Genomic DNA, 26,623 nt, shown 5'->3' on the forward strand with positions numbered 1-26,623 from the left:
TTGGGCGAAGAAATTTTTTAATTTCGTTGAATCCTCGACTTGCTGTGCCCTTTCAAAGTCGCGCTTGAAGTGTTTCACGACCGCGTTTTAGGGAGTCTGTGGCGGCGGTACCTGATGACGTCTACCCAGGAACCAAACACAATAGCGCCTCAGTCAGCTCTCTGTATTTGCTCGAGAAAATGGAACACAAAACTAATCGTTCCGATGTATTTTGGGATTAAAACGTCCAAGTTTTGTCTCAGAATCGTTTCTTTTTCGTCACTGGAGTCAGAGTTAAGTTTCGATTCGGAAGACTCCGAAATAAACTTCTATCGAGCACGTTCGACAACTGTGAACTCACTGCTTAGAGCTTTGAGAGCAATTTACAATATTTCAAGCGACGAAGGGGAAGACTTCTTTCCGGACGAGCTGCTTGTATATTAGGAATGGAAAGCTAGATACGAAGTGGAGGAGCAGGCAAACGAAAAGCAGGAAAGAAAACTCAAGGACTGCTTTAAATGGTAATTTCGTCAACTAAACATAAGATTCCCACGCGTGTTTATAGCCCGTTTACATTTATCCTTAGCAAGAATGTATTTTGTCAAGGTGTAATTGTTCTGTTAAATGCAGTTTGTGTTCCACCTTGTCACCCACAGAGGGATCACATGAGATAGCATTGCGCCTGCGTGAACTCAGTGCGTTGTTGCCTTCGTTGTGAACGGATTGTCTTTTCTGTCCTGCGAAAACTTGGTTTTTGCCACACACAATGCCGCCTGATTCGCCTACTAAAACATCGAAAGAAATTCATGTAGAGATACACCCGGTACCAGGAGAGAGACCTTCCAAGTCTTCGAGACGCGGCAATGACAAAGACGGGAAAAAGGTCATAACTGACTCCAGTCAACACGATGAAGACATGGCAAGCGCTCAGATCAGTGCTTTGCAAAACTCTATGGACCAAGGCTTTTCCCGGATGGCCGAGTCGTTGACCACGGCCCTAACACAAACCCTTGAGAGGTATGTGTGTGAGGAGGTCACCGAGGGTGACTTAAACGACAATAACTTACAAACCCCTCACAAGACAAACCCAGCCAGAAGGCGGGAAAATCGTCTTCACCGAGCGAGCAGATGGATGTTGATGCCTCGGTCAATGACCTTTTGTCTGATGCCAAAGAACATGGCAATGGAAAGCAACATGAAGTCGACGAATCAGTTGGAGACTTCCTCAAAACTTTTCAAAATGACCTGAAGTCGGAGGAGACGGGACCTCCCATCCATGAAGAGCTCGCTAAAATTGTGGCCCGTCTCCTGCGAGACGGCATGTTAGAAGAATGGCTGCAAGAGAAGATAAACAAATATCTGCAGCCGGAAAACTGTGAAGGTTTGACGAAAGTTCGAGTTAACCAACTGATTTGGGATAACCTCAGCTCCACCATCAGGTCGCAAGACTTGAAATTCCAAAAAGTGCAAACATCTGTCGTTAAGGGAATGACAGCTCTTGCTCGCGTCACTGACGCCATCTTGAAACGAGTTAATGAGATAAATGGCGGGAAAGTGCTCGCCCAAGAGGCAATAGACAGCCTTTCTCATTTGGCACATGCAAATACCGAGCTTAATAATAGAAGGAAAGAGCTCATAAAACCGGACCTGCACACGGATTACAAACGCCTTTGCTCAGCGTCTACAACAGTGACAGCTGAACTCTTCGGAGACGACTTGTCGAAGCAAGTCAAGGATATCTCCGAAGTAAACCGTGTTGGCCGGAAAGTAACTACTTTCACCGTCACTCATCATAAAGGCCCGACCCACTCAAACTTTGGATACAAAAGCCAATCGTCTGGTGGCAGAGGGAAATTTTTTCGAGCAAGAGGAAGTCAGAAGCTTTTTTAGGCTGGCGACAGACCGCAAGTCGCGGTTCTGCCACACAGAATTCAGACAAGTTTCCCAAGTCGAAGGGTCAAAGCAAGTAAACAAAGCTTCTGAGGACTTACCTGAGGTAAGTCAAAAATTGTGTCTTGTAGAACCAGGACAAACGGCAGGTAGATTGAAATTATATTTCCCTGAATGGAGAGAATTGACTTCCGATCCGCAGATTCTCAAAACCCTCAAGGGTTTTAATGTTGATTTTGTTGACTGCCCTCCTGTACAAATGCTTCCCCCAAAGGAAATCGCTTTTAATTCGGAAGAATCACAGATCATATATCAGTTCAGAATTAGACAAACTTCTGACAAAGGGGGTCATTGTGAAATCACAGCACTGTCATGGAGAATTTCTCTCTACTATATTTCTTCGTGAAAAGAAGACTGGAGGGTATAGGCTCATTCTCAATTTGAAGAACTTAAATCAATATATTAGCAACCATCATTTTAAAATGGAAAGCTTAACTTCAGCAATCTTGCCTATGACACCTGGATGTTATATGGCATCTGTAGACTTGCAAGATGCATATTATTCGGTTCCAATCAATGAGAAATGCCAAAAATATTTGAAGTTCTCCTAGCAGGGGGAGTTATTTCAGTTTACTTGCCTCCCTAATGGTCTTGCTTCTGCTCCCCGACTTTTTATGAAATTGCTTAAGCCTGTCTACTCCACCTTAAGGCAAAATGGACACACAAATGTACGCTACATTGATGATTCATACTTACAAAGGCCCTCATTTAATGACTGCAGTAATAATGTTCAGGACACTGTCCACCTTTTCACCAAAGTTGGTTTTCTTCTAAATCAAGAAAAGTCAGTTCTTGTACCCAGCCATGAGTTAACATTTTTGGGCTTTATCTTAAACTCACTCACGATGACAGTGAGACCAGCACCAGAGAAAGCTGAAAAGCTGAAACAAAAATGTTTAACTGTATTGACAAAAACTCATGTTTCAATTCATGATGTCTCAGAAGTGATAGGTTTAATGGTTTCTATGTTCCCTGGTGTTGAATATGCACAGCTTTTCTATAGAAGTCTAGAAATAGACAAAATCAAAGCTCTGAAAGAAAGTAGGGGAAACTACAACTCCGTAACGACATTATCAGTTACTTCAGTCATAGACCTCAAGTGGTGGATCAAAAATGTTGAGAGCTCGTTTAAGTGGATATCCCATGGGGATCCATTACTCTCCCTGTATTCTGATGCCTCAAAAGAAGGGTGGGGGCAGTGTGCAAGGGAGATAAAGCAGGAGGTCGATGGACTGTAACTGAGTCTAACTGTCACATCAATGAGTTAGAAACACTTGCTGCTTTTTTTGCTTTGAAATCATTCTGCCACTCAATGACAAATTGCCATATTAACATCTACATAGATAATACCACTGCTGTCTCTTACATAAATGCCATGGGTGGGACTCGTTCTTTGGAATGTAATAAGATTGCACGTGAAATTTAGACCTGGTGCATCCAGAGAAATATCTGGGTGACAGCAATCTCATTACCAGGTAAAGAAAATGTTGATGCTGATAGGGAATCTAGAACATTTAATGATAACACAGAATGGTCTCTCAGTGAAAATATTTTCCACAGCATTGTTGAGACCTATGGCATGCCATCCATTGATCTTTTCGCATCTAGAATTAACAGAAAAGTTTCACGTTATGTGTCATGGAGGCCAGACCCTGAGGCACAATTTGTGGATGCTTTCTCTTGCTCTTGGTCTCAAGAACAATTTTATGCTTTCCCTCCTTTTAGCCTGATACTTCGTTGTTTAAAGAAAATCGAAATGGAGGAAGGGGAAGTGATCATAATTGTTCCAGTCTGGCCCACCCAACCTTGGTATCCAAAGCTGATGAGTCTTTTGGTCGACAAGCCCAGACTGTTACCAGTGACAAGAGGGATATTGTATCTTCCAAGCAAGCCCAGTCAACCACATCCCATGGAGGGCAAACTGAAATTAATTGCATGCAAGTTATCGGGGAATCCCTTACGAAGCAAGGCATTGCTGCAGAAGCTACCAAGATTATCCTCAAGTCGTGGAGGAAAGGCACATCTAAACAGTACCAATCCTACTATAAAAAATGGCTTGACTTCTGTCATAGAGAACAGATTAGTACAGTTCGTCCCTCTTTAGCCCAAGTCATAGAGTTTCTACTGACTTTATTAAACAGTGGTCTTAGTTATAGTAGCCTTAATGCTGCTCTTTCAGCACTTTCTTCAATACTCCCTTCAATAGATGGTATCCCAGTTGAGCAACATCCTTTAGTTATTAGGTTTCTAAAGGGAGTATTTGAATCTCGCCCAGCGATGCCTCGTTATACAGCAGTTTGGGATGTAAACCAAGTTCTTGATTACTTAAAGACTTTGTCCCCTGTTAATGAGATTTCTCTCAAGAGTTTAACTCTGAAGCTCACAATGTTATTAGCTCTAGTCACTGCTCAAAGGGGGCAATCCCTTCTTTTTCTCAATGTGGACAGCATGATAGATTCTGGCTCCTCTATCACTGCGCGAAAAGCCAAATATTCGGGCCCGAATTCGCTCGAATACGGATCGGCTCACGCCGCGTATGCCGCAATGTTCTGACGTATTCGATTACGGCTGACTCGAAATACACCTGGAATATTCTATAGGAATCCGGCCTGTTTTTCCGTATTCAAATTTAATACTCGTGAATGACTTGAAGTGTTCGATAAATCATACGGGCCACGTTTTGGTAGATTAATGTTGCATTAGATGTTCTTCGAAGATATAGCGATCATTTATGACTCGAACATTTTCGAATACTCTCAGTTGTTCGAGAGTTTGCGACTGGAAAACGCGATGCACGACGCCACTTCTGACGTGAACGTCTTCGAATACTAATGAATACGTCAAGTATGCTCTAATTTTCGAGAATCGCACGCTATGAATACGAAAGTTGTGTCACATTTTTCACAGCCAAAGATGTATTGCGTCGTCAAGAACGGGTTTTATGCAGGTAATATACGCTACCGCGTAGTTCATTCAGACAACACGCTAGCTAGTGTTCCGAAGCATCCGACTGGAACACGAGACTCATGCGAAGTATGAAACGTGTTCATGTTTGAATACTGAGGCATACGTGAGGTTTTAAGGTATTCTAAACGATACACTTCAAGTGTTCTGTGGTGTTCGTTTGGAACATGAGACTCATGCGAAGTATGAAACGTGTTCATGTTTGAATACTGAGGTATACGTGAGGTTTTAATGTATTCTAAACGACACACTTCAAGTGTTCTGTGGTGTTCGACTGGAACACGAGACTCATGCGAAGTATGAAACGCGTTCATGTTTGAATACTGAGGCATACGTGAGGTTTTAAGGTATTCTAAACGATACACTTCAAGTGTTCTGTGGTGTTCGACTGGAACACGAGACTCATGCGAAGTATGAAACGCGTTCATGTTTGAATACTGAGGCATACGTGAGGTTTTAAGGTATTCTAAACGATACACTTCAAGTGTTCTGTGGTGTTCGACTGGAACACGAGACTCATGCGAAGTATGAAACGTGTTCATGTTTGAATACTGAGGCATACGTGAGGTTTTAAGGTATTCTAAACGACACACTTCAAGTGTTCTGTGGTGTTCGACTGGAACACGAGACTCATGCGAAGTATGAAACGTGTTCATGTTCGAATACTGAGGCATACGTGAGGTTTTAAGGTATTCTAAACGACACACTTCAATTCATGTCTCCTGTTCGACTGGAACACGAGACTCATGTAAAGTATGAAACGTATTCGTGATTGAATACTGACGCCAACTGAGGACCCATACCAAAGCTTGTATATCCCCCAAACTGTGTTCAAACTGCTGAGTGTAACACACTTTTAAATTCCTTTGGATTCCTAACAAAACCCACCCAAAAGAAAGAAAATTACCAGGACAATATGGATGTTATCCCAACAAAAAGTAAACAACTGCCGTTATGGCATCTTCATTTCATTTCAAATAATACTTTATCAATACTGAAATAATAAAACTTATGTTACTTGTTCGTGTATGTTTATTTTCATCAAACTATGGAAGAATTTACATTGCCAAGACCCTATGTTATGAAAAAGTATAAGGAACCATCTGAGAAGCAAAACCTAAAAAAATACTATAACATTTTGTATGCATTTACTTTATATCTAGATGCTGTTTTGTTATGAAAAAGCATAACCATCTGAGAAGCAAAGTCTTTAAAAAACACTATAACATTTTTTTTTTTGCAAACTTTATAACTAGATGCTGCTGTGTTATGAAAAGGCATAATGAAGCATTTGAGAAGCAAAGTCTAAAAAACCACTTCTATAACATTTTGCATGCAACTTTCTTACTAGATGCTGCTATATTATGAAAAAGCAGAAGTTCGGAACCATCTGAGAAGCAGTCTAAAAGAACACTTACATTTTGTATGCAAACTTTAGAACTAGATGCTGCTATGTTACGAAAGAGAATTAGAGATGAATTAATGAATTGCTGCTTTGCATATTTAGAGCGGTTTTCAGTTGAGTGTCGAGAGTAATTACACAATTACTTTGGTTTAGGTTTTGGTTTTACTACAGTTCGAGATTAGCTGAGAAGTCTAATTGGTAAGTAATTGGTTTTGGTTTTGGTTTTGGTTTTGGTTTTACGACACTCAATTGAAAACCACTCTAACATCATTATTATTTGGTTCAACAATTGGAACCCTCTTAACATTACCATATACCTTTAGAGGTGTCTCACACAAAAGGGATGTAGTGCATCCGATTTAATCTGTAGACATTGTATGTAAACCCCATATCAAATTAAAACTTATAGAGCTGGCCATCAAACTATACCAAGGACTTTCAAATAAAATGAATTGCCAAATTTTTCATGGCCCCAGTAATAGTAGACTATAGGGAAAAGAACCTTGATACAAAACCCTGTTATAGTGAACATACTTTGCCAATTCCTTGGCACTTCATTATATGAAAGTTTCACTGTAGTTTGACATTACTATAACAAATTGTCTTGAAATTTGTAGTGGTCATCAATGAAAAAGGGTTTACATGTACCTTAATGTAATGTATATATAAAATAACAGATGATGAACTGATCAAATGTAGATTTGACTTGACATTTTATTACTATTTAGTTTCGTACTACACAACTTGTGTGCAATACTCATCAGATAAAATTGCCAAATGCGAATTTACATCATTACACTGATTCGAAATACACAAGCAACCATTGGAAATGTGACAGCTACAATAAGCGAATGCTTTTACAAAACAAAGGAAAGTTGGAAATTAGGAATAAACTCTGTTATTATTGAAATACAAGAGAAGATTTAAAATTTAAAATTTAACATTTAACATTTTTCAGGAGGAATTTGTTTGCATGTCTACATGAAGTTATCTAATCAGTTCATTCTGTTTGTTCAGAGAGGTTAACTCAGGTTTACAAATAATAAAGTACTTCTCCCAGAGGCGTAGGTTACATTGATTTGAAGTGGGGTTACGGGTTACATGGGGCAGCCTCCAAGTGACTTTGACAATAAATCAAAGTTCAAAGTCACTTGAAAGATTTTAAAGCAAGCTGCCCCATATAACCCCACTTCAAATCAATGTAACCTATGCCTCTGGGAGAAGTACCTTTGTAAACCTGAGTTAGCCTCTCTGAATAAATGGAATGAACTGATAACTTCATGTAGACATGCAAACAAATTCTTCGGAAAAATGCTAAATTTTAACTTTTAAAGCTTCTGTTGTTACACAATAGTAACAGTGTTTATCTATAACTTCCAATTTTCCTTTTGTTTGTAAAAGCGTTCACTTATTGTAGCTATCATATTTCCAATGGTTGCATGTGTATTTCAAATCAGTGTAATGATGTAAATTCGCATTTGGCAATTTTATCTCATGAGTGCTGCACACAAGTTGTGTACTACGAAACTAAATAGTAATAAAATGTCAAGTCAGATCTACAGTTGCTCAGTTCGTCATCTGTTATAATCACGCTCTAGTTTACTACTGAGCACTCTGAAGACAGATATGCAAATCACCTTGTTTATATATAAAATATACAGAGACTGACTAGTGAAATGCCAAAATTTACTTGCCAATATAATTTTTCAAAAGCTCTTACAAAAATAAATCTGAAAAAGTCTCCATGGCCCCCTAAATAGTCATTAATACATACATGTATCTTGTAAGCCAGGGTTCTTCCTCACAGGTTTTCCTTTTTTCTTCAAATAAGGAGGCCAGGGATTATACATGTACATACATGTAAGGCATTACCAATTTTACTTCATCCTATGATTAAAATACAATACGCATGAAAGGTTAGTTAAGTTTATGTGTAAATCCACACTGGGAAACCTCAAATCAAGCTTGCAGTACTAAGAAAAATATCATAATAAATCAATCAGTAAATTTTACACAGTAGTTTGATTTAATGGTTTAATTCACCATCATTCCCATAGCTGTCCCTCTTGAAATCAAGGTTACATTTACTTCCAATGTACAACTTCTGCTTGATAAAGAAACATTTACAACCAGAGGCAATTCCATACATCAACAATTATAACTGAACTTTACCCTGGAAACTTAAGCTTAACTTACTCGTACGTACAAGACAACCCGGGAAGACAACAATGGCTTACGTTTTACCTGTTGTTGTAGACTCGTACCTCCGTATGTATCGATGTTTTCACCAGCTGTATGCCACCAAAAACTGCTTGAAATCCTGCACAGTAAAGAAGTGAAGATAAACTGAATTTTGTCCGCCAAAGTAGAGTTTTTAAACGGTGAAAAAGGACCAAGAGATCGGTGCAAGCTTCAACATTTCACACCTTTCAAAAAGGACGCCAAAAAAATGGCGCGAGAACCGAGAGAACCTAGTATCTAATGTGGAAAACCGCTGATCCGTGCTTGTTGAAGGTCGGACACTCAGAATGCTGATGTAGGTCGTTTCTCTCATTTCGTTACAAGTCGTTTCGAAACACGTTTAAGGTCAATTTCGTTTCAAAATTAACCTCGAGGAAAAAATCTGATTAAAGTGTTTTCCGTAATACATTTTGTGATTTCTTGCTCAAGCGTAATGCAATGTTGATATGATGGCAGGGAGTCGACTGAGGAAGCTATTTGGCCGTTATTTAGGAGTTTCGTTGCCCTGCGGGCTCCGGAGTTAAACTCGTCCCACAGAGAAAAGATATTTGTCCGAAGGTCTCGGAACTTTCTCCACTGAATACACCAAAACTTCTCCGAAACGAACTTGATTCCTCTTACTAACCAAACTTTGCGCAGCTTTACGTATCCCGTAGTGTCCAATTTGTGGTTTCGAGCTGTGTTGACCATTTCAGACGAGACGGGTCACACAAAGAGAAATCGCTTTGTAGTGATTATCCCGAAAACGTCGGTCAAAACCGAATGAGTGGGATTCGAAGTTACAACAAAGCGTGTAAATTTCTTGACTCAAGCAAAACACATGCGCTGCGCCGACAACATGAACCAAAAAAGTACAATTGTTCTGGTCTACGAACGAATACACGATCCTGCTCCTGCGTATGCCCATATTCGATAAGAATTTTCCAGGTCTACGTCACGGTTGTACACGCCATGAATACTCTAGAATTCTATAACTTTGGCATCAAGATCACGTATTCCAGGATAAAAGTATACACGCGTAGATCGCATATACTTTGAATTCATAGTCTAAATTTTGCTTCCAGGAGAATGCTATGCACCCGAACTGTTACCTTCTTTTATAAAGTTCTTTTTACAAAGGGTTCGCCATCATACTCTAGGATTACGACAGATGTGTGGTATACTTTAACGAAAATCCTCGAACGATTATGAACGGAGCGTATTCCACCATATTCGACACGAATATTCCAGGTGTACGTCACGTGTTGTGTGCGGCTTGAATACTCTAGTATTCTATTGCGTCACAATCACATATTCGAGTCTAGAATACTCCAGAATATTTTGGCTTTCACGCAGTGTATAGTGTTCAGACTTAAAGAGCATGTTAAACAGTCCAAACCAGGGTCCAAGGGTATGGTGATTGAACTTAAATCATTCACAGATCCAAGACTTTGTGTTGTGACCACTCTTTAGGAGTATTTGACAAGAAGAAAGTTTGCAAGGGAGACTCGTTCATGTAGTCAACTGTTGCTAAGTTATGTTAAACCGTACGGTCCAGTGTCTAGAGACACGATTAGTCGTTGGGTTAAGTTTGTATTACAAAGTTCAGGCATTGATGTTAACATTTTCAAGCCTCATAGCACAAGGTCAGCTTCAACTTCTAAGGCAAAGCTGAGTGATGTTCCATTAGCAGATATTCTTGACAAGGCTGGATGGAAGTCAGAATCCACCTTTGCTAAATTCTATGACAAAAAGATTGTGGAAGACATGTTTGCCAATAAAGTTTTGCAGTAATATGTTCACTTGTGTGAAATTATTTACTACTAGCCTACTAGCCTGTCTTTGAAGTCTCATGTGATCCCTCTGTGGGTGACAAGGTGGAATACAGAAGTTGAACGAGACTTACCGTAAGTTGAAGTTCGACTGGGATTCCACCTTTGTCCCCATACACAGAGGGATTACATGCCCTCCCTTGGACCCACCCTGTTACTTACTTCCTACGATGCGCATGGCTAGTGCTTTAAAGACTGAGCTCACGCAGGCGCAATGCTATCTCATGTAATCCCTCTGTGTATGGTGACAAAGGTGGAATCCCAGTCGAACTTCAACTTCCGGTAAGTCTCGTTCAACTTCTGTATTTTACTTTCAGTTGAATGCTTCATGTTTATAAGAGCGACGTACGTGTTGCAGTTTTCGAGACTTGATGACCTCCAAAACATTGGCTTCGATCGATTGAAAATCGTATTGTTTGGACCTGTATTTTTGAAACTGCGGGAAGCAAGGTGGAAGGAAACATTTCATACAATTACCGATTTCACATTGTCACACGTTTTAAGTCGTAACTCCAAATAACCAATGTAAATTGTTCTCAAAGTTTGCAGTGAAATTCGTCGGATAAGCGAAAAGGATGTGTTCCCTAAGCGGTCCGCAGATAATGTTACGCGGTTATATTTTCGACGCTATTGCACAGAATCTTTGTCGCGCTGCTGATTGCTAAACCTTAGAAAAACTCTGTGAGTCTAACAATTTTGTTATCATGTAATTCTAAAGGATTGATCTTCGACTTTCAACTAAATCGAAAGAGAAATAAGTGTTGGTTAGCGGCGTACAGTTGCGATCTATTTACATATCAGTATAACGCTTCTCGATCATGATCGGATCACACAACTTTGCCGATTATGTTATAAATACTGCGGGATTGGAAGATATAGGTTGTCGGTAGTATTTCTAGAAATTGCTGGTTAGCTTTAAGCAGAAAATTTATGAAAATAGCGTTCGAAAGTCTGCGGAACAAATTCCAGTCAGAGTTCTTCAATGGTTCTCACAGATTCAGTTTGCTTGTTTCGGTTCGACAAAATCAACCATCGTTTACGACTTCATTGCACCATTAGCCGATCATCGTCAGTAAATTGTACAGTATATCTTTCTTTAAATCTGGAATATCGCAGCAACAGCCGATAGCACTTCTAGAAGGCATTTCTGTCCACTTTTCGAATGTGTATTGCACCATCCTGAAGGAAATGAGAGGACGTGAGATATCCAACCTTCCTGGGTGGACGTCACAAGAGCCGCTGGACCCATTCTCCTCAAACTCGGTCGTGAAACAAAATGGCGGTGTTTTTGGATCTATTTTCCAGATTTCGTCGGGGCACAGAAAATCGAGGATTTAACGGAATCCAAAACTTTTTTTCGCAGAACTATTTCAAATAACAAGTAGATTCGTTTTAGCGAAAAAAAAAAAATTGGGGGTTAGGTGCACTTTAACAAGCATTTTAGTGCTTAATTTCAGGCTGAAGAGTGTTTCGCTGGAGACATCCAACCGTTGCATTTGGATTGCAAAGGTATGACGGTATTAAAAAATTACCACATGCAACAACAACAACGACAACAACTACATTGTTTTCAGTGTAAGTTAACAGCGGTTAAGTTTGGGAACTCGCAGATTTCTGCAACTATTCCAGGGCAAATCGCCTCATCGTAACTCTTCTGCAAACACCAAATTAATTATAGATCGTGGATGATATAATAGTAGTTAGCACTTGGTGGTTGCAAATAGATGCTTGGGGTTATTTTTGGTCTTGCTCTAGTATATCTGCCTCTAGAAGATACCTAATGAAATGGTTCAATGTTTTACAAAATAGTCATGTTAACACTGGATGTGACACGCATGCGCATTTCGATAATGAAACTAAATGTTCAATTCAAGATACGGCAATAACAGCATTAACGCATGTGTGAAGGTGAATTAATCAACATGACACGAGCGTGGGACAAAGAAAAATTCTGAGTCCCCAACAGGAATCGAACCCATGACCTCCCGAACACCGGGCGGGCGCTCTATCCACTGAGCTACGAGAACTCATGGAGAGCAAGGTCATTTAACTGAGTTCATTTGTGATAGGTGTCCTGCATACTGCTAGGATCAACGCTATCGAATTCATCGTGAGTAGTGATAAGTTAATGAAATGTGCGTGCTACCCACTTCCGAGCTTCCGAGAGTTGTAAAGCAAGATGGTTTTCTGGATTCCTACCATAACAAAGAAACTGGGAAATTCTAGCAGTCTGCGAAGCAGCTTTTCTTACTAACACAAAGAAAACTACAGAATTCAGCTTGGCAGTGCATATAGCGTTGATCCTAGTTAAAGCTTGTCTAATATTCCATCGGCCCTTTGTGGTTTATTTTTTATTTAATATCATCGACATGTCTTTGAAACAGATTTTGACGCCTTCCCTGGCCGCAAGACGAAGAACCCTAGTGAGAGTATGTAAGGAATGCTAGGAAAATTTCCTACCATTTCTTTGCGGTACTTACAGTAGAAGCCTCGTGCGTCCCGTCATAGTTTGAGACACTAGGCATCTTAAGATACCAGGACGGGACGAGCTAGGACGGCTACCGGAAGTAGATTCACTTAACCGGGCATGCGCACGAGAATTCTCAATTCATCTCTCGGCCGTCCTCGTCTCGTCGAGGACGCCATTTCGCTCGACTAGCCGTCGTAACGAAATCGTGAGTATTTTGCATTTGTTTTGTTCCCACTGATAAATGTTCTAATCGACTTTATTTTCAGTAATATTGTCAGGAATGTTCATAAGGTTCACATTTGTCGTGACGAAAATGTGAATAGAAATATTCCTCGTCTGTTCGTTTGTGTTTCAGTCGCTGACTGTTTAGTCGCTGTCACGAGTGTGCAAGCTCAAAACGAAATACAAACTGTATAGCATTGAGAATACATCAGTGTAAGTACAGTCGATAAAATGTTGTAAGGATGAAAGCCATTGAGCATCTATCGAGCAAATAAAATACACATTTTCAAACTGATGTTTAGTTGTTGTTTTTTATACTACCCGGAACTTGAGGCAGCGTTTGTTATTTTTATAATGCTTGTTACAATTACAGATGGAAATTGAAAATGTTCACCAAAAGTCAGGATTCTTCGTCGACAGAATTCCCCAACGCTTTAGTGGTAAAAAACAATCTGAAGCAGGTCGATCAGATTGTTCGTTTAATTTTTTCAAACGGAAATTCTGGTTGCTCTATTAAAATATTGACAGATGTTTGCTTCACTTAAAAAGAAAAACAAATTCAGCATCGTCGTTCACTATCGTTTAAGCTTAATAGGATAAGATTTCTACCATCTCTTTTATAGTTTAAAGGATGTCATTGCTTCTGTGAATAGCTTGCACGAAGTTCGAATTATTATTGGCGTCGCCGTCGTTTGCGAAAATACACATCTGAAGCATTTTGTTTTTGACGACACAACGGGACCCGAGAAAGTTTCCCGCGTCCACTGCCGTTCCTGTCCTGGCCTTCCCGTCCTCATATCTTAAGGTCCCTACTAACAAGAATGAACCCGAGACTTTCTAGTATTTCTGGAGTATTTCAATTTAATATGTTTAGATGTTTTATGGATATCTCGTAATCCATTCCCCTCTGACACTAACCTTATTAATCTCTGGAACCAAAACCATGCTGGCGGCATAATAGTAAATCACGAATTTGGAGGCTATATGAAAAGAAGTATACATGTACTTAAGAAAACTGCTGAAATTTTGGCACATATTTTGCTAATGGAACTGTTCAAAAAAAAGACACTTTAATTTTGTGGAGCTAAAAGTAGGTTATTTGCCCTTTCTTTCGTCAAGTCGCCTGCTTATCTTCCAGGAAATTATTTCCTTCATCTGTAAAATAAGCACATGATAGAGTAAATTTGGATGTCTGGAAACAGATAAATGTAGATCTTTGCAGTTTTATGGCGAAGCGCCACCTGTCGACGGGTCCTCGTTGTTTTTGCAAAACCATGTCACGTACGCTTCTCTCATAAAAACTACAAAAAGTGTTCAAATGTTAATTAAGTCCCCAAAATTATTCCCCACCTAAACATCAACGGCCTGATTTTACTCTCACAAATTTTCACGTGTTTCCTACATTTTGAAAATGCTTGAATTTCATTTTGTTTTACTGGTTAACGAGGTTACATAATAATAGGGAGCTTTAGATTGGACTACGAGCGTGACGCGATTGAGTACGAGTACGATTTTCAATTTTCAAATCAGTGACGTTTCCAGAGCCCTAGTTCTTCATGCTGGTTTTAGGCAGAGAGGGTAGCTCATTGGATAAGGTCGGTATGTGTTGTGATAATGTGAAGCCTGAAAACTAGAATTGAAATGTCGTTCTCGTACTCGATCTCGAACTCGTACTCAAATCTAAAGTCCCGCAAAGTCATCAGAGGCACCTATCCATTGGTTCTAGCGTCGTCCTTCATGTAACACATGTTGAAGCAAGCTTTTCATTCGTAGTGGCAGAGTCCTCTCAAAGAACCGGACAAGATCTTGAGTTTACTCTATGCTATTTTCTCCCACATCGGCTACATCGGCGTATAAGTTTGTTCGTTCGTATGCTTTTTTTTTATTGTTGAGAACGCACCTTCATTTATCCAACAAAGATTGCAGGTTTTCTTGCAGACAGCTTTGACATAACTGTGCCAAGAGCAAGATGTGGTCCAGAACCTACACTTTACATGTTCGTCCTTACAGATGCGAGGTCCGTCACCATTGCCAGATAAAGCTGTAAAAGCTAAAATAATCATGAATAATAAAAGAAATGTATCTTAAGGGTACTTCCCACCTTCAAGGGCACAAAAACTCGTTGTTTTTTCTTTTATTTGACAAAATTTAAGTCAGCCATTTTATTTAAAGCTTACAAAAGAAAAATATTAAAAATCTCAAACAGCGGCCGAGTTATGAAAAAAACCCCGTATTTTCAAATAAAGTTAACAAACCAGGAAGGTGTCATAATGGCTTAATTGGACGAAACCGCCGGGTGAGATTTTCGCGGCGAACTTTCGTCTTAGAGCTCGTATTTAATGCTACTTCGTATTGTTTATATCGCGCATTTGTTCTTTTGCCTTTGGCTACTTTGCCCGTTTAAGTGTTTTTCTCTTCAGTGCGTCAGCGAGATAGAAAACGTGTTGCAACCCGATGCTTTTCCCGGGAAATCCTGATCCATTGTCTAGGAGGTCCTGTTGTTCTATTGGTTTGCGGTTTCATGAGGCGAGATAATCTTCAAATTATAATCGCGCGAGTTGTTTACGAACCTTTACGAGCTAAAATCTCGCATTTGATTTTAGAAGGAACACATCCACTTTGAACGAATTTATAGGCTATGCAGATTTAAGAGATTTGCGTGAAATTTCGCCGGAACATTCCTGGGATAATGACAAACGAAAGTGTGTTTGGGATTTTTGGATATTTAACATATTTTCGCGTGGCGTCCAATTACGCATTATTTTTAGCTACTCCAACTTTAGATGCGATTGTCTAGACAACCAATCAGAATATCGAAAAAGCGCCGCATACTTTTGTTGATTGATGCCCTGTGAATAAGACTGTGCAGCCATTTTGCTCGTGTTGTGGCAGCAACCGATAGCCGATAATTGCAATAGAAGAGCCCTCGGTTGTCTCACGCCATACTGGCTCCTGACACTTTCTCAAAAAAAAAAAAAAAAAAAAAAAATACTCGTTTAAATTGTATTTTTATCGTAAACTACATTTATTAAGTTTTCTTCTGATTTATAGTTTGTCGGGGTTTTATTGAAACTGGCGCGTGTACGATAATTTTTAAAGGAGCTACGCAACAATTTGCGCATGTTGAAATGTTACGCCTAATTTTTTTCAATTTTCGTAGCTCCTAATCTATGTTAATCTTCTCAAACCTTAACCATTGCATGCTTGTTCCTTTTTAATTTAGTAACCTATTATTTTCAAGTTAATTTTGTACGCGGCCAATAAAGTAAATAACTCAAAATGCTGGTGACTTTGCCCAGTTAACAAGTAAATCAAGTTAATCAAGCTACATGTAAGGAGATGACTTTTACACGTATACTACTCCCGAAAAACGTTCTGGCAATAAAAATATCTTTCTCTTTACACTAACATGATATAAAGAGTATAAAGACATACGTCTACAAACAGAGATTTTATTCAATCTTTAAATATCATGTTATTAGAATTGTTTAGAATGTCGTTACTTGATAGGTTTAAATTTTAAAAGTGATTTTCAATATTTTATTTCCACTTTTTATTAGTACTTGGATTTGATTGTGTTTTTAATTTTTTACTCTTACCTTAGTTACTGAGGACCTCCCTGAAAACTACGCAATGTGACGGGAGCTTCCTCCATAAAGATTATTTATGATGATGATGATCATGACGATGATCATGACCATGATGTTGATTATTATTATTATTATTATTATTATTATTATTTATGATTATTTATGACATTTATCGAATACCTAACCTTGACAGTGAGAAACTCCAAGCAGCAAGACAGCGATAAACCAGGTATTCATCTTCAAGACAATGAAATAAAATGATTGCACAGAAACAATACAAAATACATACAGGTAAATAATTAAATAAATTACAAGTCGTACATGCAGGTACGTGCACGTTGTTTGTAAATTCCACTTAATCCTTTTGATAAATCACGATATTATAGGAGACTATTTTCAAGTTACAGGCTTTCATGGCTACGGTGGGATGGGAAACTAATCTGTTGCGACTATAGACGTATTTGGCCCCCCAAAAAAATCGCCAAGACTTCGAATTTAACCGATACTTTCCAAGAATCGACGGATATGTTAAATGAGAAGGCTTTTACATTAATCTGTACTTTAAGCCAGACTTTGGAAATTTATACTCTTGAGATAGGAATTAATTTCATCTTCTCTTTATTTTCCGAAGAGAAAAAGGTTTGAACTGCGGATTCGGATGTAGGAAGAGAAAATCATTGTCAGACTTGGTCCAAAATTATTTCTGATTAACAGATTTACCATGCTCTGATTACCCCATCGTTGAATTTGCCCACTCTACTATTCCTTTATAAATTGACGCCAGGAAAGACTAAAGTGAAAGATTGAATTGAGCTCTACTATTCTTGCTTTCTGAGCTTTTTAATTATCTTTTCAAATTGTCTTCTTTGCTGAAATATGTTTGTAATTTGTAAATAAGCGAGTGTGAGTTTAAACTAAGGTTTCAAATGAAAGAGCGATATTTTTCTTTCTTTAGACCAACAACATCAAACCCGGACCATTAAAAAAATACAAGTAAGAAGCGAAAGTTTTCCTGAAGAATTTTGAACAAAAAAAAAAAAGAAAAAAACAGAAAAAACACTTCAAGAGCCTTTCTCTACAACTGATAGCTCTTCTTGAATATTGCTACTGCCTACAACATGTGTAAAAACGATATGTAGTATAATATTTTTATCATTTTCTTGTCCAAGACTTACTTACTTACCTCAAGTACCTTTAGTAGTTTAATGTTTCTCATGTGGAAGCTTTTTAAAGTGAGTCGATGTTTCTTTATTATCCTCGCTGAAATGAAATTTTAATGAAAATGCCAGGTGACATGGATATCCACTTTGCTCAGTGGAATGTGAGTTCTCTGAATAGGCCTCGAAAAGACATGGTGCGACTGTGATTTAGGCGAAATGTTTTATAATGAGACTGTATGGCGTGTGTGTACGTTAATTGAAAATTTCATTGTAAATCATTTTTGTCATTAAAAGTAATTCTAATTTTAACGACACCTTACGTTTTAATTGACACGCTCTTTGTTAATGTTGTTAGAAAAACGTATAATTTTGGATTGAGGCTGCACGTGCTATATATTTTTTTTCCACCATTTGCGCCTAAAGCGTTATTACGGCGTCTTCAAATTATTACTGCTAATGGTTCAGACCTTAAGTGATTTTGTTTCAACTTCCACCAATCAAGAGTGATCTAAATGTGTTCTAAATTGGACCGTGCAAAAAGACCTATATCGCCGTTTATGTCTAGATCAGTCACTAACAGCATTGGGTTTTGGAGCGTATACACCCAAGGTTTTCATTTTACAAGGGTCTACACTGTTTTGTTTTCTCGAAATGTTGTCGACATAAACTTGACCTGGCTTTCGTGCCACAGCCTGGGATGACTTGTTAATACTTTCTTCTTAAAGTCATTAATAATGCATCAGTTAAACACTGTATATCGAGCTTAAAATTTGAAATAATCTCTGCAACATCTCTCTCGTAATAATAGGGTTCCTACAAAAAACGAAAAGAAAAAAAGTGGTGTATCGCATTGTAAACCATAATACTGATGATGAAAAGGAAACTTCCTCTGTCATAATAGCAAAATAGCCATGAAAGAATACAGAAGTTATTTTGATCTCAACTTTAGACGAATGAGGGCCCAAAGCATAACTCAAAACTTTGCCTTTGTCTTAAAAGCAGCTACGAAATAAAATTGGCCAAAAAATCCATATTAACGGTGAGAAATCTTTAGGTCAGATTTTCAATAATATATTTTCATTTTAAAGTGAAGTACTTTTGTTTGCTATTTGTTACTTGTCCTTACACGGAATCCTTGTTATTGAGAAATAACAAAATTGAAATTTGCTTACCCTACACTCATAATTAACTGTAAAACTGGAAAATGAGAAATCTATCAGTATTGCAGAGGCAAAAATTTCAGTATTTAGTGGAGTAAATAGCGTATGTTCATTGCCGCGCAAAAAATAAAATAAAATAAAAAACCATTCAGCAGATGAAGTGAAGAATTTGTGATATTGTAGACGATAAATAAAGAAGACAGCTCTCCAAGTTTGGGATGTGTGCGTTGAGGTATTCGTCGAAATGTTCCGCGCAAAATTATAGAGCCTATAATCCGTTTGCAGAAACATGACGGAAACGAACAACGGCGGAAATATGCCCCGGGGAAATCTGCTAGCTTAAATATGACGGAAACGTGACTTGGCATTTCCGTCCCGGAAAGGTGACGGAATCACGTAGACTTGAATTTTCACGTCTCCGAAAGACTTAAACATAACGGAAACATGGAGCTGCATGTTTCCGCCCCGTTTCAGAAATACGGAAACATGTGATCGATTTCGTCCTGTGCTAGTACCTCCTAGGACCTTCTTACTCCTCCAATTTGGAGGCCGGAAAATAGTGTAAACATCTGGAACTTACTTTGGCTATTTAGTCGACTGATTATCAGAACCGAATCAAAAAACATTTACACAAGCACTTTTCCTTTTACTTAAAAGGTCGGCACACACGAGGGGACTAGTCCCTGCAACTAGTCCCCTGAAGAGTTTACACGAAGGGACTGGTCGCAGGGACTTGTCCCACGAACAGTTCACACGAAGCGTTTTGAGGAACAATTCGTGGGACTAGTCACAGGCACCAAAGTTAGCCCCTGCGACCAGATTTTGAAGGAAAAATGGCCAGTTCACACGATGGGACTTGTCCCCGCGACTTGTTGTAGAGACTAGTCACAGGGACCTTAAACTTCTAAAATGGCTAAAAATCACAAGGTAAGTGTACATTTTTCGACAAACGCGATCTTAGCTTTATGTCACGCACCGCCATAGCTCCGAAATTCAAAATGCGCTGGTTTCCAAACGAAGGAAGCTATTGAGCTGGAACGTTGTAAACAGATATAAATTTAGTACCTCCTATGCCTGATGAGATTAAAACCTTTGATGGTTCTTTAGTTTTGGATTTGAGAATTTGATGACGTCACGTGAACACTCTATTATTGTCGCAATAAAGTACCGAGTAATTAAGAATCCTTCGTCGCACAACTGTTGCTTTACATTATTCAACGGGTAGATACGTTCCTTGGCAACTGATCTTTGGGACTGCAATTGGTAGTTATTGCTATAACTACGATATTATTTTGACCTCTTTTAACACAAAAGTAAGTTGACGCTTGACTTAGTTGTTGTTGTTGTCTTTTTCTTTTCCATGCGACGAACCACCCTTAGAGACCGGTACTTTTGCGAAATATCCTTTTGGAGTTACTGTTTGTTTGCAATTGCATCCATGTTGATCTTAGGGATTCATATCGTTGAACGTTGGTCAAAGCAATCAAGTAACCTTTCTGTTGAAACCCTGTCAGCAAGACGAGCTGTCAAAGGCCATCCCCTAAAGGAAAGCTACTCTAGTTTTAATGCTTTGAAAATCTATTACTGCCACAGGTCTACGCACCCTCCCCCCCCCCCCCTTTTTTTTTCTATTGCGCTCACACTCTTATATAACGAACAAATTACTTCATGGTTGGATCTCTTGTAAGATTTCACTGACTCGTTGTCGAAGATTCGAACAACTCTCGTTCACAGCACTCATTCGTCCGTTCGTTAGTCCTCGCATCTCGTGAACACACGTCGCACGCACTCATTACCATGTTATGATACATGCTACTACCTCTAACAACTCACATTTCTAAATTTCACCGTGCTTGCATGGAAACATGCAGGTTATAATGAGATAGTCCTTATTGGAGCATGATCTTTAAAAAAAAATGGTCTCGCGTCGAATATATTTTTTTTTTTCCCAGAAGCGAGAAGTTCGCCTCTGAACTTGGATGCATTTGGGATTATGCTGTAAATGTTCCGCTGATTTGAATGAACTGAGCTCAAATAATCGAGGCCAATTATTTCTCCAAAAGAATCCAACAAAAGTCGTCAAGAACAATGTATGCAATAAAAATCAAAATATACCGGTAATTGCTGCTTAACATATATGTATGCTAAAGTAAAAATAACCTTACCACTGCCACCACTACCACCACTACCACCGCTACTGCCAGACATTTTCTGATTGATCCAGTCAATGAAGCTGCAAAGACAGTATAATAGTTGGTCTTGCACATTGCATTTCCCCAGCTGACAGGCCCACGTAACACCCATTTCCCATTCTCCTCGCAGACGAATGGACCACCGCTGTCTCCTTGGCAACCACCTGCTTGGTTTGCAATTCCACTTCCTGCACAAACCATACTAGCTTCTTCGACAGGAATCAATTGGCCGTTTATACGACTGCATTGGTTGTGTGCCAAGACAAGAAGTTCTGCTTGTTGTAGTTTATTTGCGGCAGGGCCTCCTCCAATAAGCCTGACCCATCCTGGCGAGTTGAATTGTTAAGAATGACAGAACACACGTTACCTTCTTGCTGGACTCACTTCACTCCAAAGACGGTGTCACGTTCCACAACCGATGGAACTGGATTATTGCAATGAACGGATACGACACACGAATCCAATCTAGAAGTCCGCCATGCTGTTTTAATAATCAACTTCCCAACTTACATTGCGCGATTAAGTATATTATGTATGATGCACCGAAATGTACCTTACAAACACTACAGACAGTATAGGAGAATGTTTGTTTACAATATTTGCTTCATTAGCATAAGCGATATAGTATCTGAATAGAGCTACCAAAACATAAGTTCTGAGTATTGAAAGGACACAGCACGATTAACTGTCCCAAGGAAACTAAGCCCGATGTATTGAATACTTTTTGTGCGACGCGGGTTTAGAAACTCAACATGCTACAAAGAATGTATGAGCTCATTAGCGTTTTCGCTACCTAGAAATTTTGCAGTCTTTGAACGCCAATTTTTTGTCAAATGATGTAAACAATCACGTCAGCACGCGCCTTGTTAGAGAAAATACCTGTTATAAAGCATCTAGTTCCAGCTGCCACTCTGCTTCCTTTTGGGGGCAAGCAAACCAAGTTCACCTTTTCACGTTGAGCAGGACGATCCAACTGCAGAAGAGCAATGTCGCTCTTGAGATGATTCATTGAGAAACTCTCCTGAGAGAAGAGCTGCTTCAGATTAAGAGTCTGTTGCACAGCGGTGGAGCCAGTTCTGATGCTGGCGTCTGTGATTCAAGAAAAATTCATAGAATTAGGTTAAATACAGAAATAATGCAATGCAGTAAACACCATACATAAGAATTTATGATTTCGGGGTTAAGACGGATCATGTTGTTATTTACTGATTGCTTAGTGAGAAATCAGCCTGTATATGTTCTTAAAATGTACTTAAAATCTGTTTCGGAAATACCATACTTTGCACATTACTGGAGGTGTAATTGACAAACCATGTTTTTGTTTACTTAGTAATACAGTAAAAAATAAATTAAAAAAAAAATACTATTAATAATGTAATACCGTGGTATACTTTATTATCTGAGAGCTCTCTTATTCTGGCAACCTCCTCCTTTTTTTTATGTAACATGTGTTATATAACAGGCTGCGTTGTTTCTTATATATATGGTGCCTCATCGCCCAACGTCTTAATCCACTTGTTCCTATCTGTAATCCACCCATCTCACTTTCCTTGATAGAATATTAATTGAAATGAAATACTGGATAAAAAAAAAATGGTTCGTTTAATACGCTGTGGGAAAATATTTTAAGCTCCACTCCACAGTCGAAGCAAGTTCTTGTTACTAGCTCTCTTACAAAACGATAGCTTATTAACACGCTACCAGGCCTTTACCAACAGCCCATGTGACACTTGGCTTCAGGCTACGTGTAAATTACCCATTGACATTAAAAAGATCTTAGTTGACACAGCATAGAAAGCACTAATCTTCGACCATTTGCCTTTGGAAGCGATATATTTTTTGTACTCGCGATTCTTAATAACTTACCCACAACTACTGTGTAACCACTCGGATTTTTGTTCCGAGCTACGCAGTGGGCAGCGGTTACTACCCAGTCAGGCTTAATAGCGGAGCTCCGGCGGCCCGAAGGGCCGTTAAGCGGAGCCCCATACTCATATAGGAAAGAAAAAGAAACCCATGAGTTGATTTTCTCATGGTTATCATGGCTAGCGGTATTGCTCGTGGGCGCGTACGCACGACGACGACGACGGCGACGGCGGAGTTGCCCAACATGGCGGCCATACTCCAAATAATAGGTTGACAGAGACATGCAGCCTTGGTTTACCGTGTACTTCCTTGGTATTGGACATCCATGTTATGATCAATTGACACCTGTTAAAACAAGGTAGCTCCTCGAGGTCACGTGTTTTTTTTTAAATTGACCGCTGACCAAGTGCTGGCTATCGATTGGATCGCGGGCTCATATTGGGTTAGCTTGTTGGAAACAGGGCAGGATTGTTCGGAAACCGGTTTACGCTAACCCAGGATTAAAAGTCAATAGAATTATAACTTTTTCTTCTATACAAATGTTTTTTTTTTTGCTGTTTTGTTTTGTGTATATGGTGATTATTAAAACTCAAAACAGAAGGCCAAACATTATACAGAAACCTCACCGCAAAGTTACAAAACTCAAATCAAAATTCTACCTTTTTCTGGATTAGCTTAATCGGGCTTTGAACAACCCGGCCCAGGAGCTACACTTTTAGGCTGGCCTAAATCTATATATTAAGGGATCCTCCACAAATGTGTCGACCATTTACCCGGAGAGAAATCTGCCACGGCCATGAGTGAGCCTGGGCATCTACGCCACCAACTACACGGGCACCGGCCGGACGATTACGACACCCTATACAATGTAATCATATTGCAGTCAACTATCCGTACGTAACAAATCACTGAAGATGGACAGCGGTTAAATCAAGTCATGTCAAGTCAGGTCATTGTTATTCAGGCAGGGTAGCGCCATCAGCCATAGGCTGGTATCAACAGGGGCCCTGCGTAAAAATTAAGACTACACGATAAAAAATCCAGATTTTAAAAATTACCGCAGAGTTATGTACAAGGAGTTTAAAAATTGAATAAAAAGGAAATTACATATCAATGAAATACAATTTTTCTAGATCAATGGAACAGAAGAGAACAATCAAAGTATATCTAAGTATTATATTGATAGAAAACTAATGTCTAAAATGAAAACTAAGAGATTTCTTAAATATGGAAAGCGACCTGGCTTCTTTTGCCGATGTGGGTAAATCAATAAAAAGAACCGCGCCTGAAAATCTAAATGTGTTTTTCCCTAGCGTTAACTCAGGGTTCGGTAGGTGAATGTCGTTCCTTTGCCTTGTCGTGTAAGTGTGAATAGTGCGATTTTTAAAAATCCCATATTATTATACACATTATATATTATCATTTTTGACACGCTTCTGGCCTTAACATTAGAAATAGATGAAATAAGAATGATTATAAGTGGTGCGGAAAGATTTTTTTTTAAATGCTAAAAAACGTTCAACCTCCTTATTCACTTAAAATGGCAACGTTAATATACACTATTTATATTAACTTAACATGAGGCAGAATAAAACCAGAAGAAGTTCCTATCAAAACGACTCGTACCTTCAGTAAGGCCTGGAATGCAGGTAACTGCCCCAGCAATAATCAGAGACAGCATGATACTCTATCCGAGGAAGGAAATGTACTCGAGATAACAGACCGCTATACTTATAACAAACAATTTTTGTTCAGCTGACAGATAGTGAATATCGGCCTTTCTTTTCTTTTCTTTTTTCACATGCAGAAATCTCTTTATGTCCCACAGCTGGTTTCATTCGAAAAATTTTTACGTTGACGTGATGTTCTTTATACTTTCACCAGTCAAAAACCGATCTCAGTGAGTGTTGACAATGTTAGTATGATTTAAATACTGATTGCAATGTATCACACGACTCGCGCTCTTGTGATAAGTACCCTTGGTCAAAAAATATTTGTGAAGAGCTCGTTTTGCTTTTTCATATTATATTTTGCTTTGTTCTTTAAAAAGTAAATGTAAGATTATTCAGGATAAAAAATAAATAAATAAATAAAACAAAATAAAATAACTCAACTATGCCAACATTATTTATTAAGAAGCTTCACTGATGTCGCGTGTATTATACTTCAGGGAACTTTAAAGAAATATAAATACAAAGCGGTCGATGACAAACAAAATCAAATCACGTGGAGCCGCGCCATCGTTAAGGTAAGGTCTCACTTAATTTGGCCAACCCAGATACCACCACTGTTTCTTTAATGTCTTTAAGCATTGCCTTTCCAGAAATGAAGTGAATAAATGGACGCAATGGGAAGAAAATGTTGTTTATGTTGTTTGTTTTGATAGCCAGTCCATTAGGAAGCTGCTTTCAGTTTTTCTTCCTTCGAGATATTTCACACTCAAATGCGAAAGGCCAGTTTTAAAAATCGTTTAATCGTTCAAATGTCAAGTTAGTATTTTGCAATAATGTTAATGAAAAACCACTTCTAAAGAGATAACAACACATAGATTAACAAAACATCATAGACGAATCAAAGTCCTGTTCGCACTATCAAAATTCCGGTATCAGGTTTCGTGAAAAAATGAAGAAGCGAGCAAAAACAAAAAACAAAGAACCGTACTTAATTCACTCCACTATACCGATCAATGTAGTTCATCTGCACAAACATTTCTTCGTTATCGAGACTGAATCATAATGAAGTTATGAAAACACAAGGGAAATATATTTTTTCCGAGCAAGTTTTGAAATATTGTATTCAGTTTCACTTCATCAAGTTCCTTTCCGCTAGTAATTAGAGCCTTGCGCCTGTTTAAATGTAATTTACAAGTGAGACATGTTTAACCGAAGAAAGTGGATAGTACAAAAAGAGATTTTAGTCGGTGCATTTTATCTTTTTTAGAAAATCTTTTTCTTCCATTTAATGTACCAGGAAAATACTTCAAGGGTATTGCTGCCTGTTTAACGTTCCCTTAGATAATCCACTCTCAGCCATACTCTTAGAGAACATGATCGTAGTCTTGAAAGGTGCCGCGTCACTGAATTGATATAAACATTTGTGCCGCTATGTCTACAAAACATTGTCAGTAGATGTTTAAAGCGTATTATACCTCGAGGACCATTGTTTCAGATTCCTCTATGGGTTTTGTCACTGTACAACACTTTTTTCGCTTGGTTTCAGACAATCTTTCGTTTTCTTCTCACTCAATCATATTTGCGCTCACTTCAGGTTATGTAAACTTGCAATCATGAAATATGTTTCAAAATGGGACTTAGCTAAATCAATAACGCTTTTCACTTTGTCTCCGAAATTATGCATACATCAAATCAAAGAGCACATTGCGAACGTGATCTCACGATAGCTTCCTTCGTTTTTTCTGAAGCTAGCAGAAAGAAAAAGAATCGATCCCTAAAGCGGTTGACTTTTACATGTTTGTTCACAGTTTCTTTATTTTGTTGTTTATATACATTTCACTTCGAAATGATTTTAACAGTGTCATGGCATAGCGGTATTGATGAGTAGTCCAGGCATACCCTCCTCCCCCTCCTCCCTCCCCCCCCCCCCCCCCCCAAAA

The 26,623-nt window shown here is 38.8% G+C and overlaps 2 protein-coding genes, 3 long non-coding RNA genes and 1 pseudogene across 5 annotated transcripts; 3 read left to right on the top strand and 3 right to left on the bottom strand.

Annotated features, from left to right (window-relative positions):
• The first annotated feature begins 666 nt into the window (after window positions 1–666).
• On the top strand, window positions 667–2,067 carry LOC149116294 (uncharacterized; annotated as a pseudogene).
• Window positions 2,068–3,125: 1,058 nt separating this feature from the next.
• On the top strand, window positions 3,126–10,320 carry LOC149116295 (uncharacterized). The gene is made up of 2 exons (XM_089278235.1): window positions 3,126–4,470; window positions 9,992–10,320. Exons 1-2 carry the CDS (start codon window positions 3,865–3,867, stop codon window positions 10,310–10,312), a joined length of 927 nt encoding a protein of 308 aa, XP_089134361.1. The 5' UTR covers window positions 3,126–3,864; the 3' UTR covers window positions 10,313–10,320.
• LOC149116296 (uncharacterized) lies at window positions 4,482–6,758 on the top strand. Its single transcript, XR_016205377.1, has 2 exons — window positions 4,482–4,876; window positions 6,452–6,758. It is a non-coding gene; the product is annotated as an uncharacterized LOC149116296 (long non-coding RNA).
• LOC149116297 (uncharacterized) lies at window positions 7,970–9,870 on the bottom strand. Its single transcript, XR_016205376.1, has 2 exons — window positions 8,563–9,870; window positions 7,970–8,185 (listed from the first exon to the last, which is right to left on the bottom strand). It is a non-coding gene; the product is annotated as an uncharacterized LOC149116297 (long non-coding RNA).
• Window positions 10,321–13,876: 3,556 nt separating the features above from the next.
• Window positions 13,877–18,187, bottom strand: LOC149116298 (uncharacterized). Its single transcript, XR_016205372.1, has 4 exons — window positions 17,816–18,187; window positions 16,818–16,869; window positions 14,943–15,092; window positions 13,877–14,197 (listed from the first exon to the last, which is right to left on the bottom strand). It is a non-coding gene; the product is annotated as an uncharacterized LOC149116298 (long non-coding RNA).
• Window positions 18,188–21,096: 2,909 nt separating this feature from the next.
• LOC110046927 (chymotrypsinogen B-like) lies at window positions 21,097–24,691 on the bottom strand. Its single transcript, XM_089278242.1, has 3 exons — window positions 24,637–24,691; window positions 22,024–22,233; window positions 21,097–21,470 (listed from the first exon to the last, which is right to left on the bottom strand). Exons 1-3 carry the CDS (start codon window positions 24,689–24,691, stop codon window positions 21,097–21,099), a joined length of 639 nt encoding a protein of 212 aa, XP_089134368.1.
• Between the last annotated feature and the right edge of the window lie 1,932 nt (window positions 24,692–26,623).

This window comes from Orbicella faveolata, unplaced genomic scaffold (genome assembly GCF_042242905.1).
Source record: "Orbicella faveolata isolate gen_17 unplaced genomic scaffold, um_ofav_v1 contig_12, whole genome shotgun sequence".
NCBI lineage: Eukaryota > Metazoa > Cnidaria > Anthozoa > Scleractinia > Merulinidae > Orbicella > Orbicella faveolata.

Coding starts and splice junctions, on each gene's coding strand:
- LOC110046927 (XM_089278242.1), bottom strand. CDS start 24,691: ATGCTGTCTCTGATTATTGCTGGGGCAGTTACCTGCATTCCAGGCCTT. Junction 22,234..24,636: donor CATTCCAGGCCTTACTGAAG/GTACGAGTCGTT, acceptor CTTGAATCACAG/ACGCCAGCATCAGAACTGGC. Junction 21,471..22,023: donor AACTAGATGCTTTATAACAG/GTATTTTCTCTA, acceptor TCAACTCGCCAG/GATGGGTCAGGCTTATTGGA.
- LOC149116295 (XM_089278235.1), top strand. CDS start 3,865: ATGCAAGTTATCGGGGAATCCCTTACGAAGCAAGGCATTGCTGCAGAA. Junction 4,471..9,991: donor CGGCTCACGCCGCGTATGCC/GCAATGTTCTGA, acceptor ACCACTCTTTAG/GAGTATTTGACAAGAAGAAA.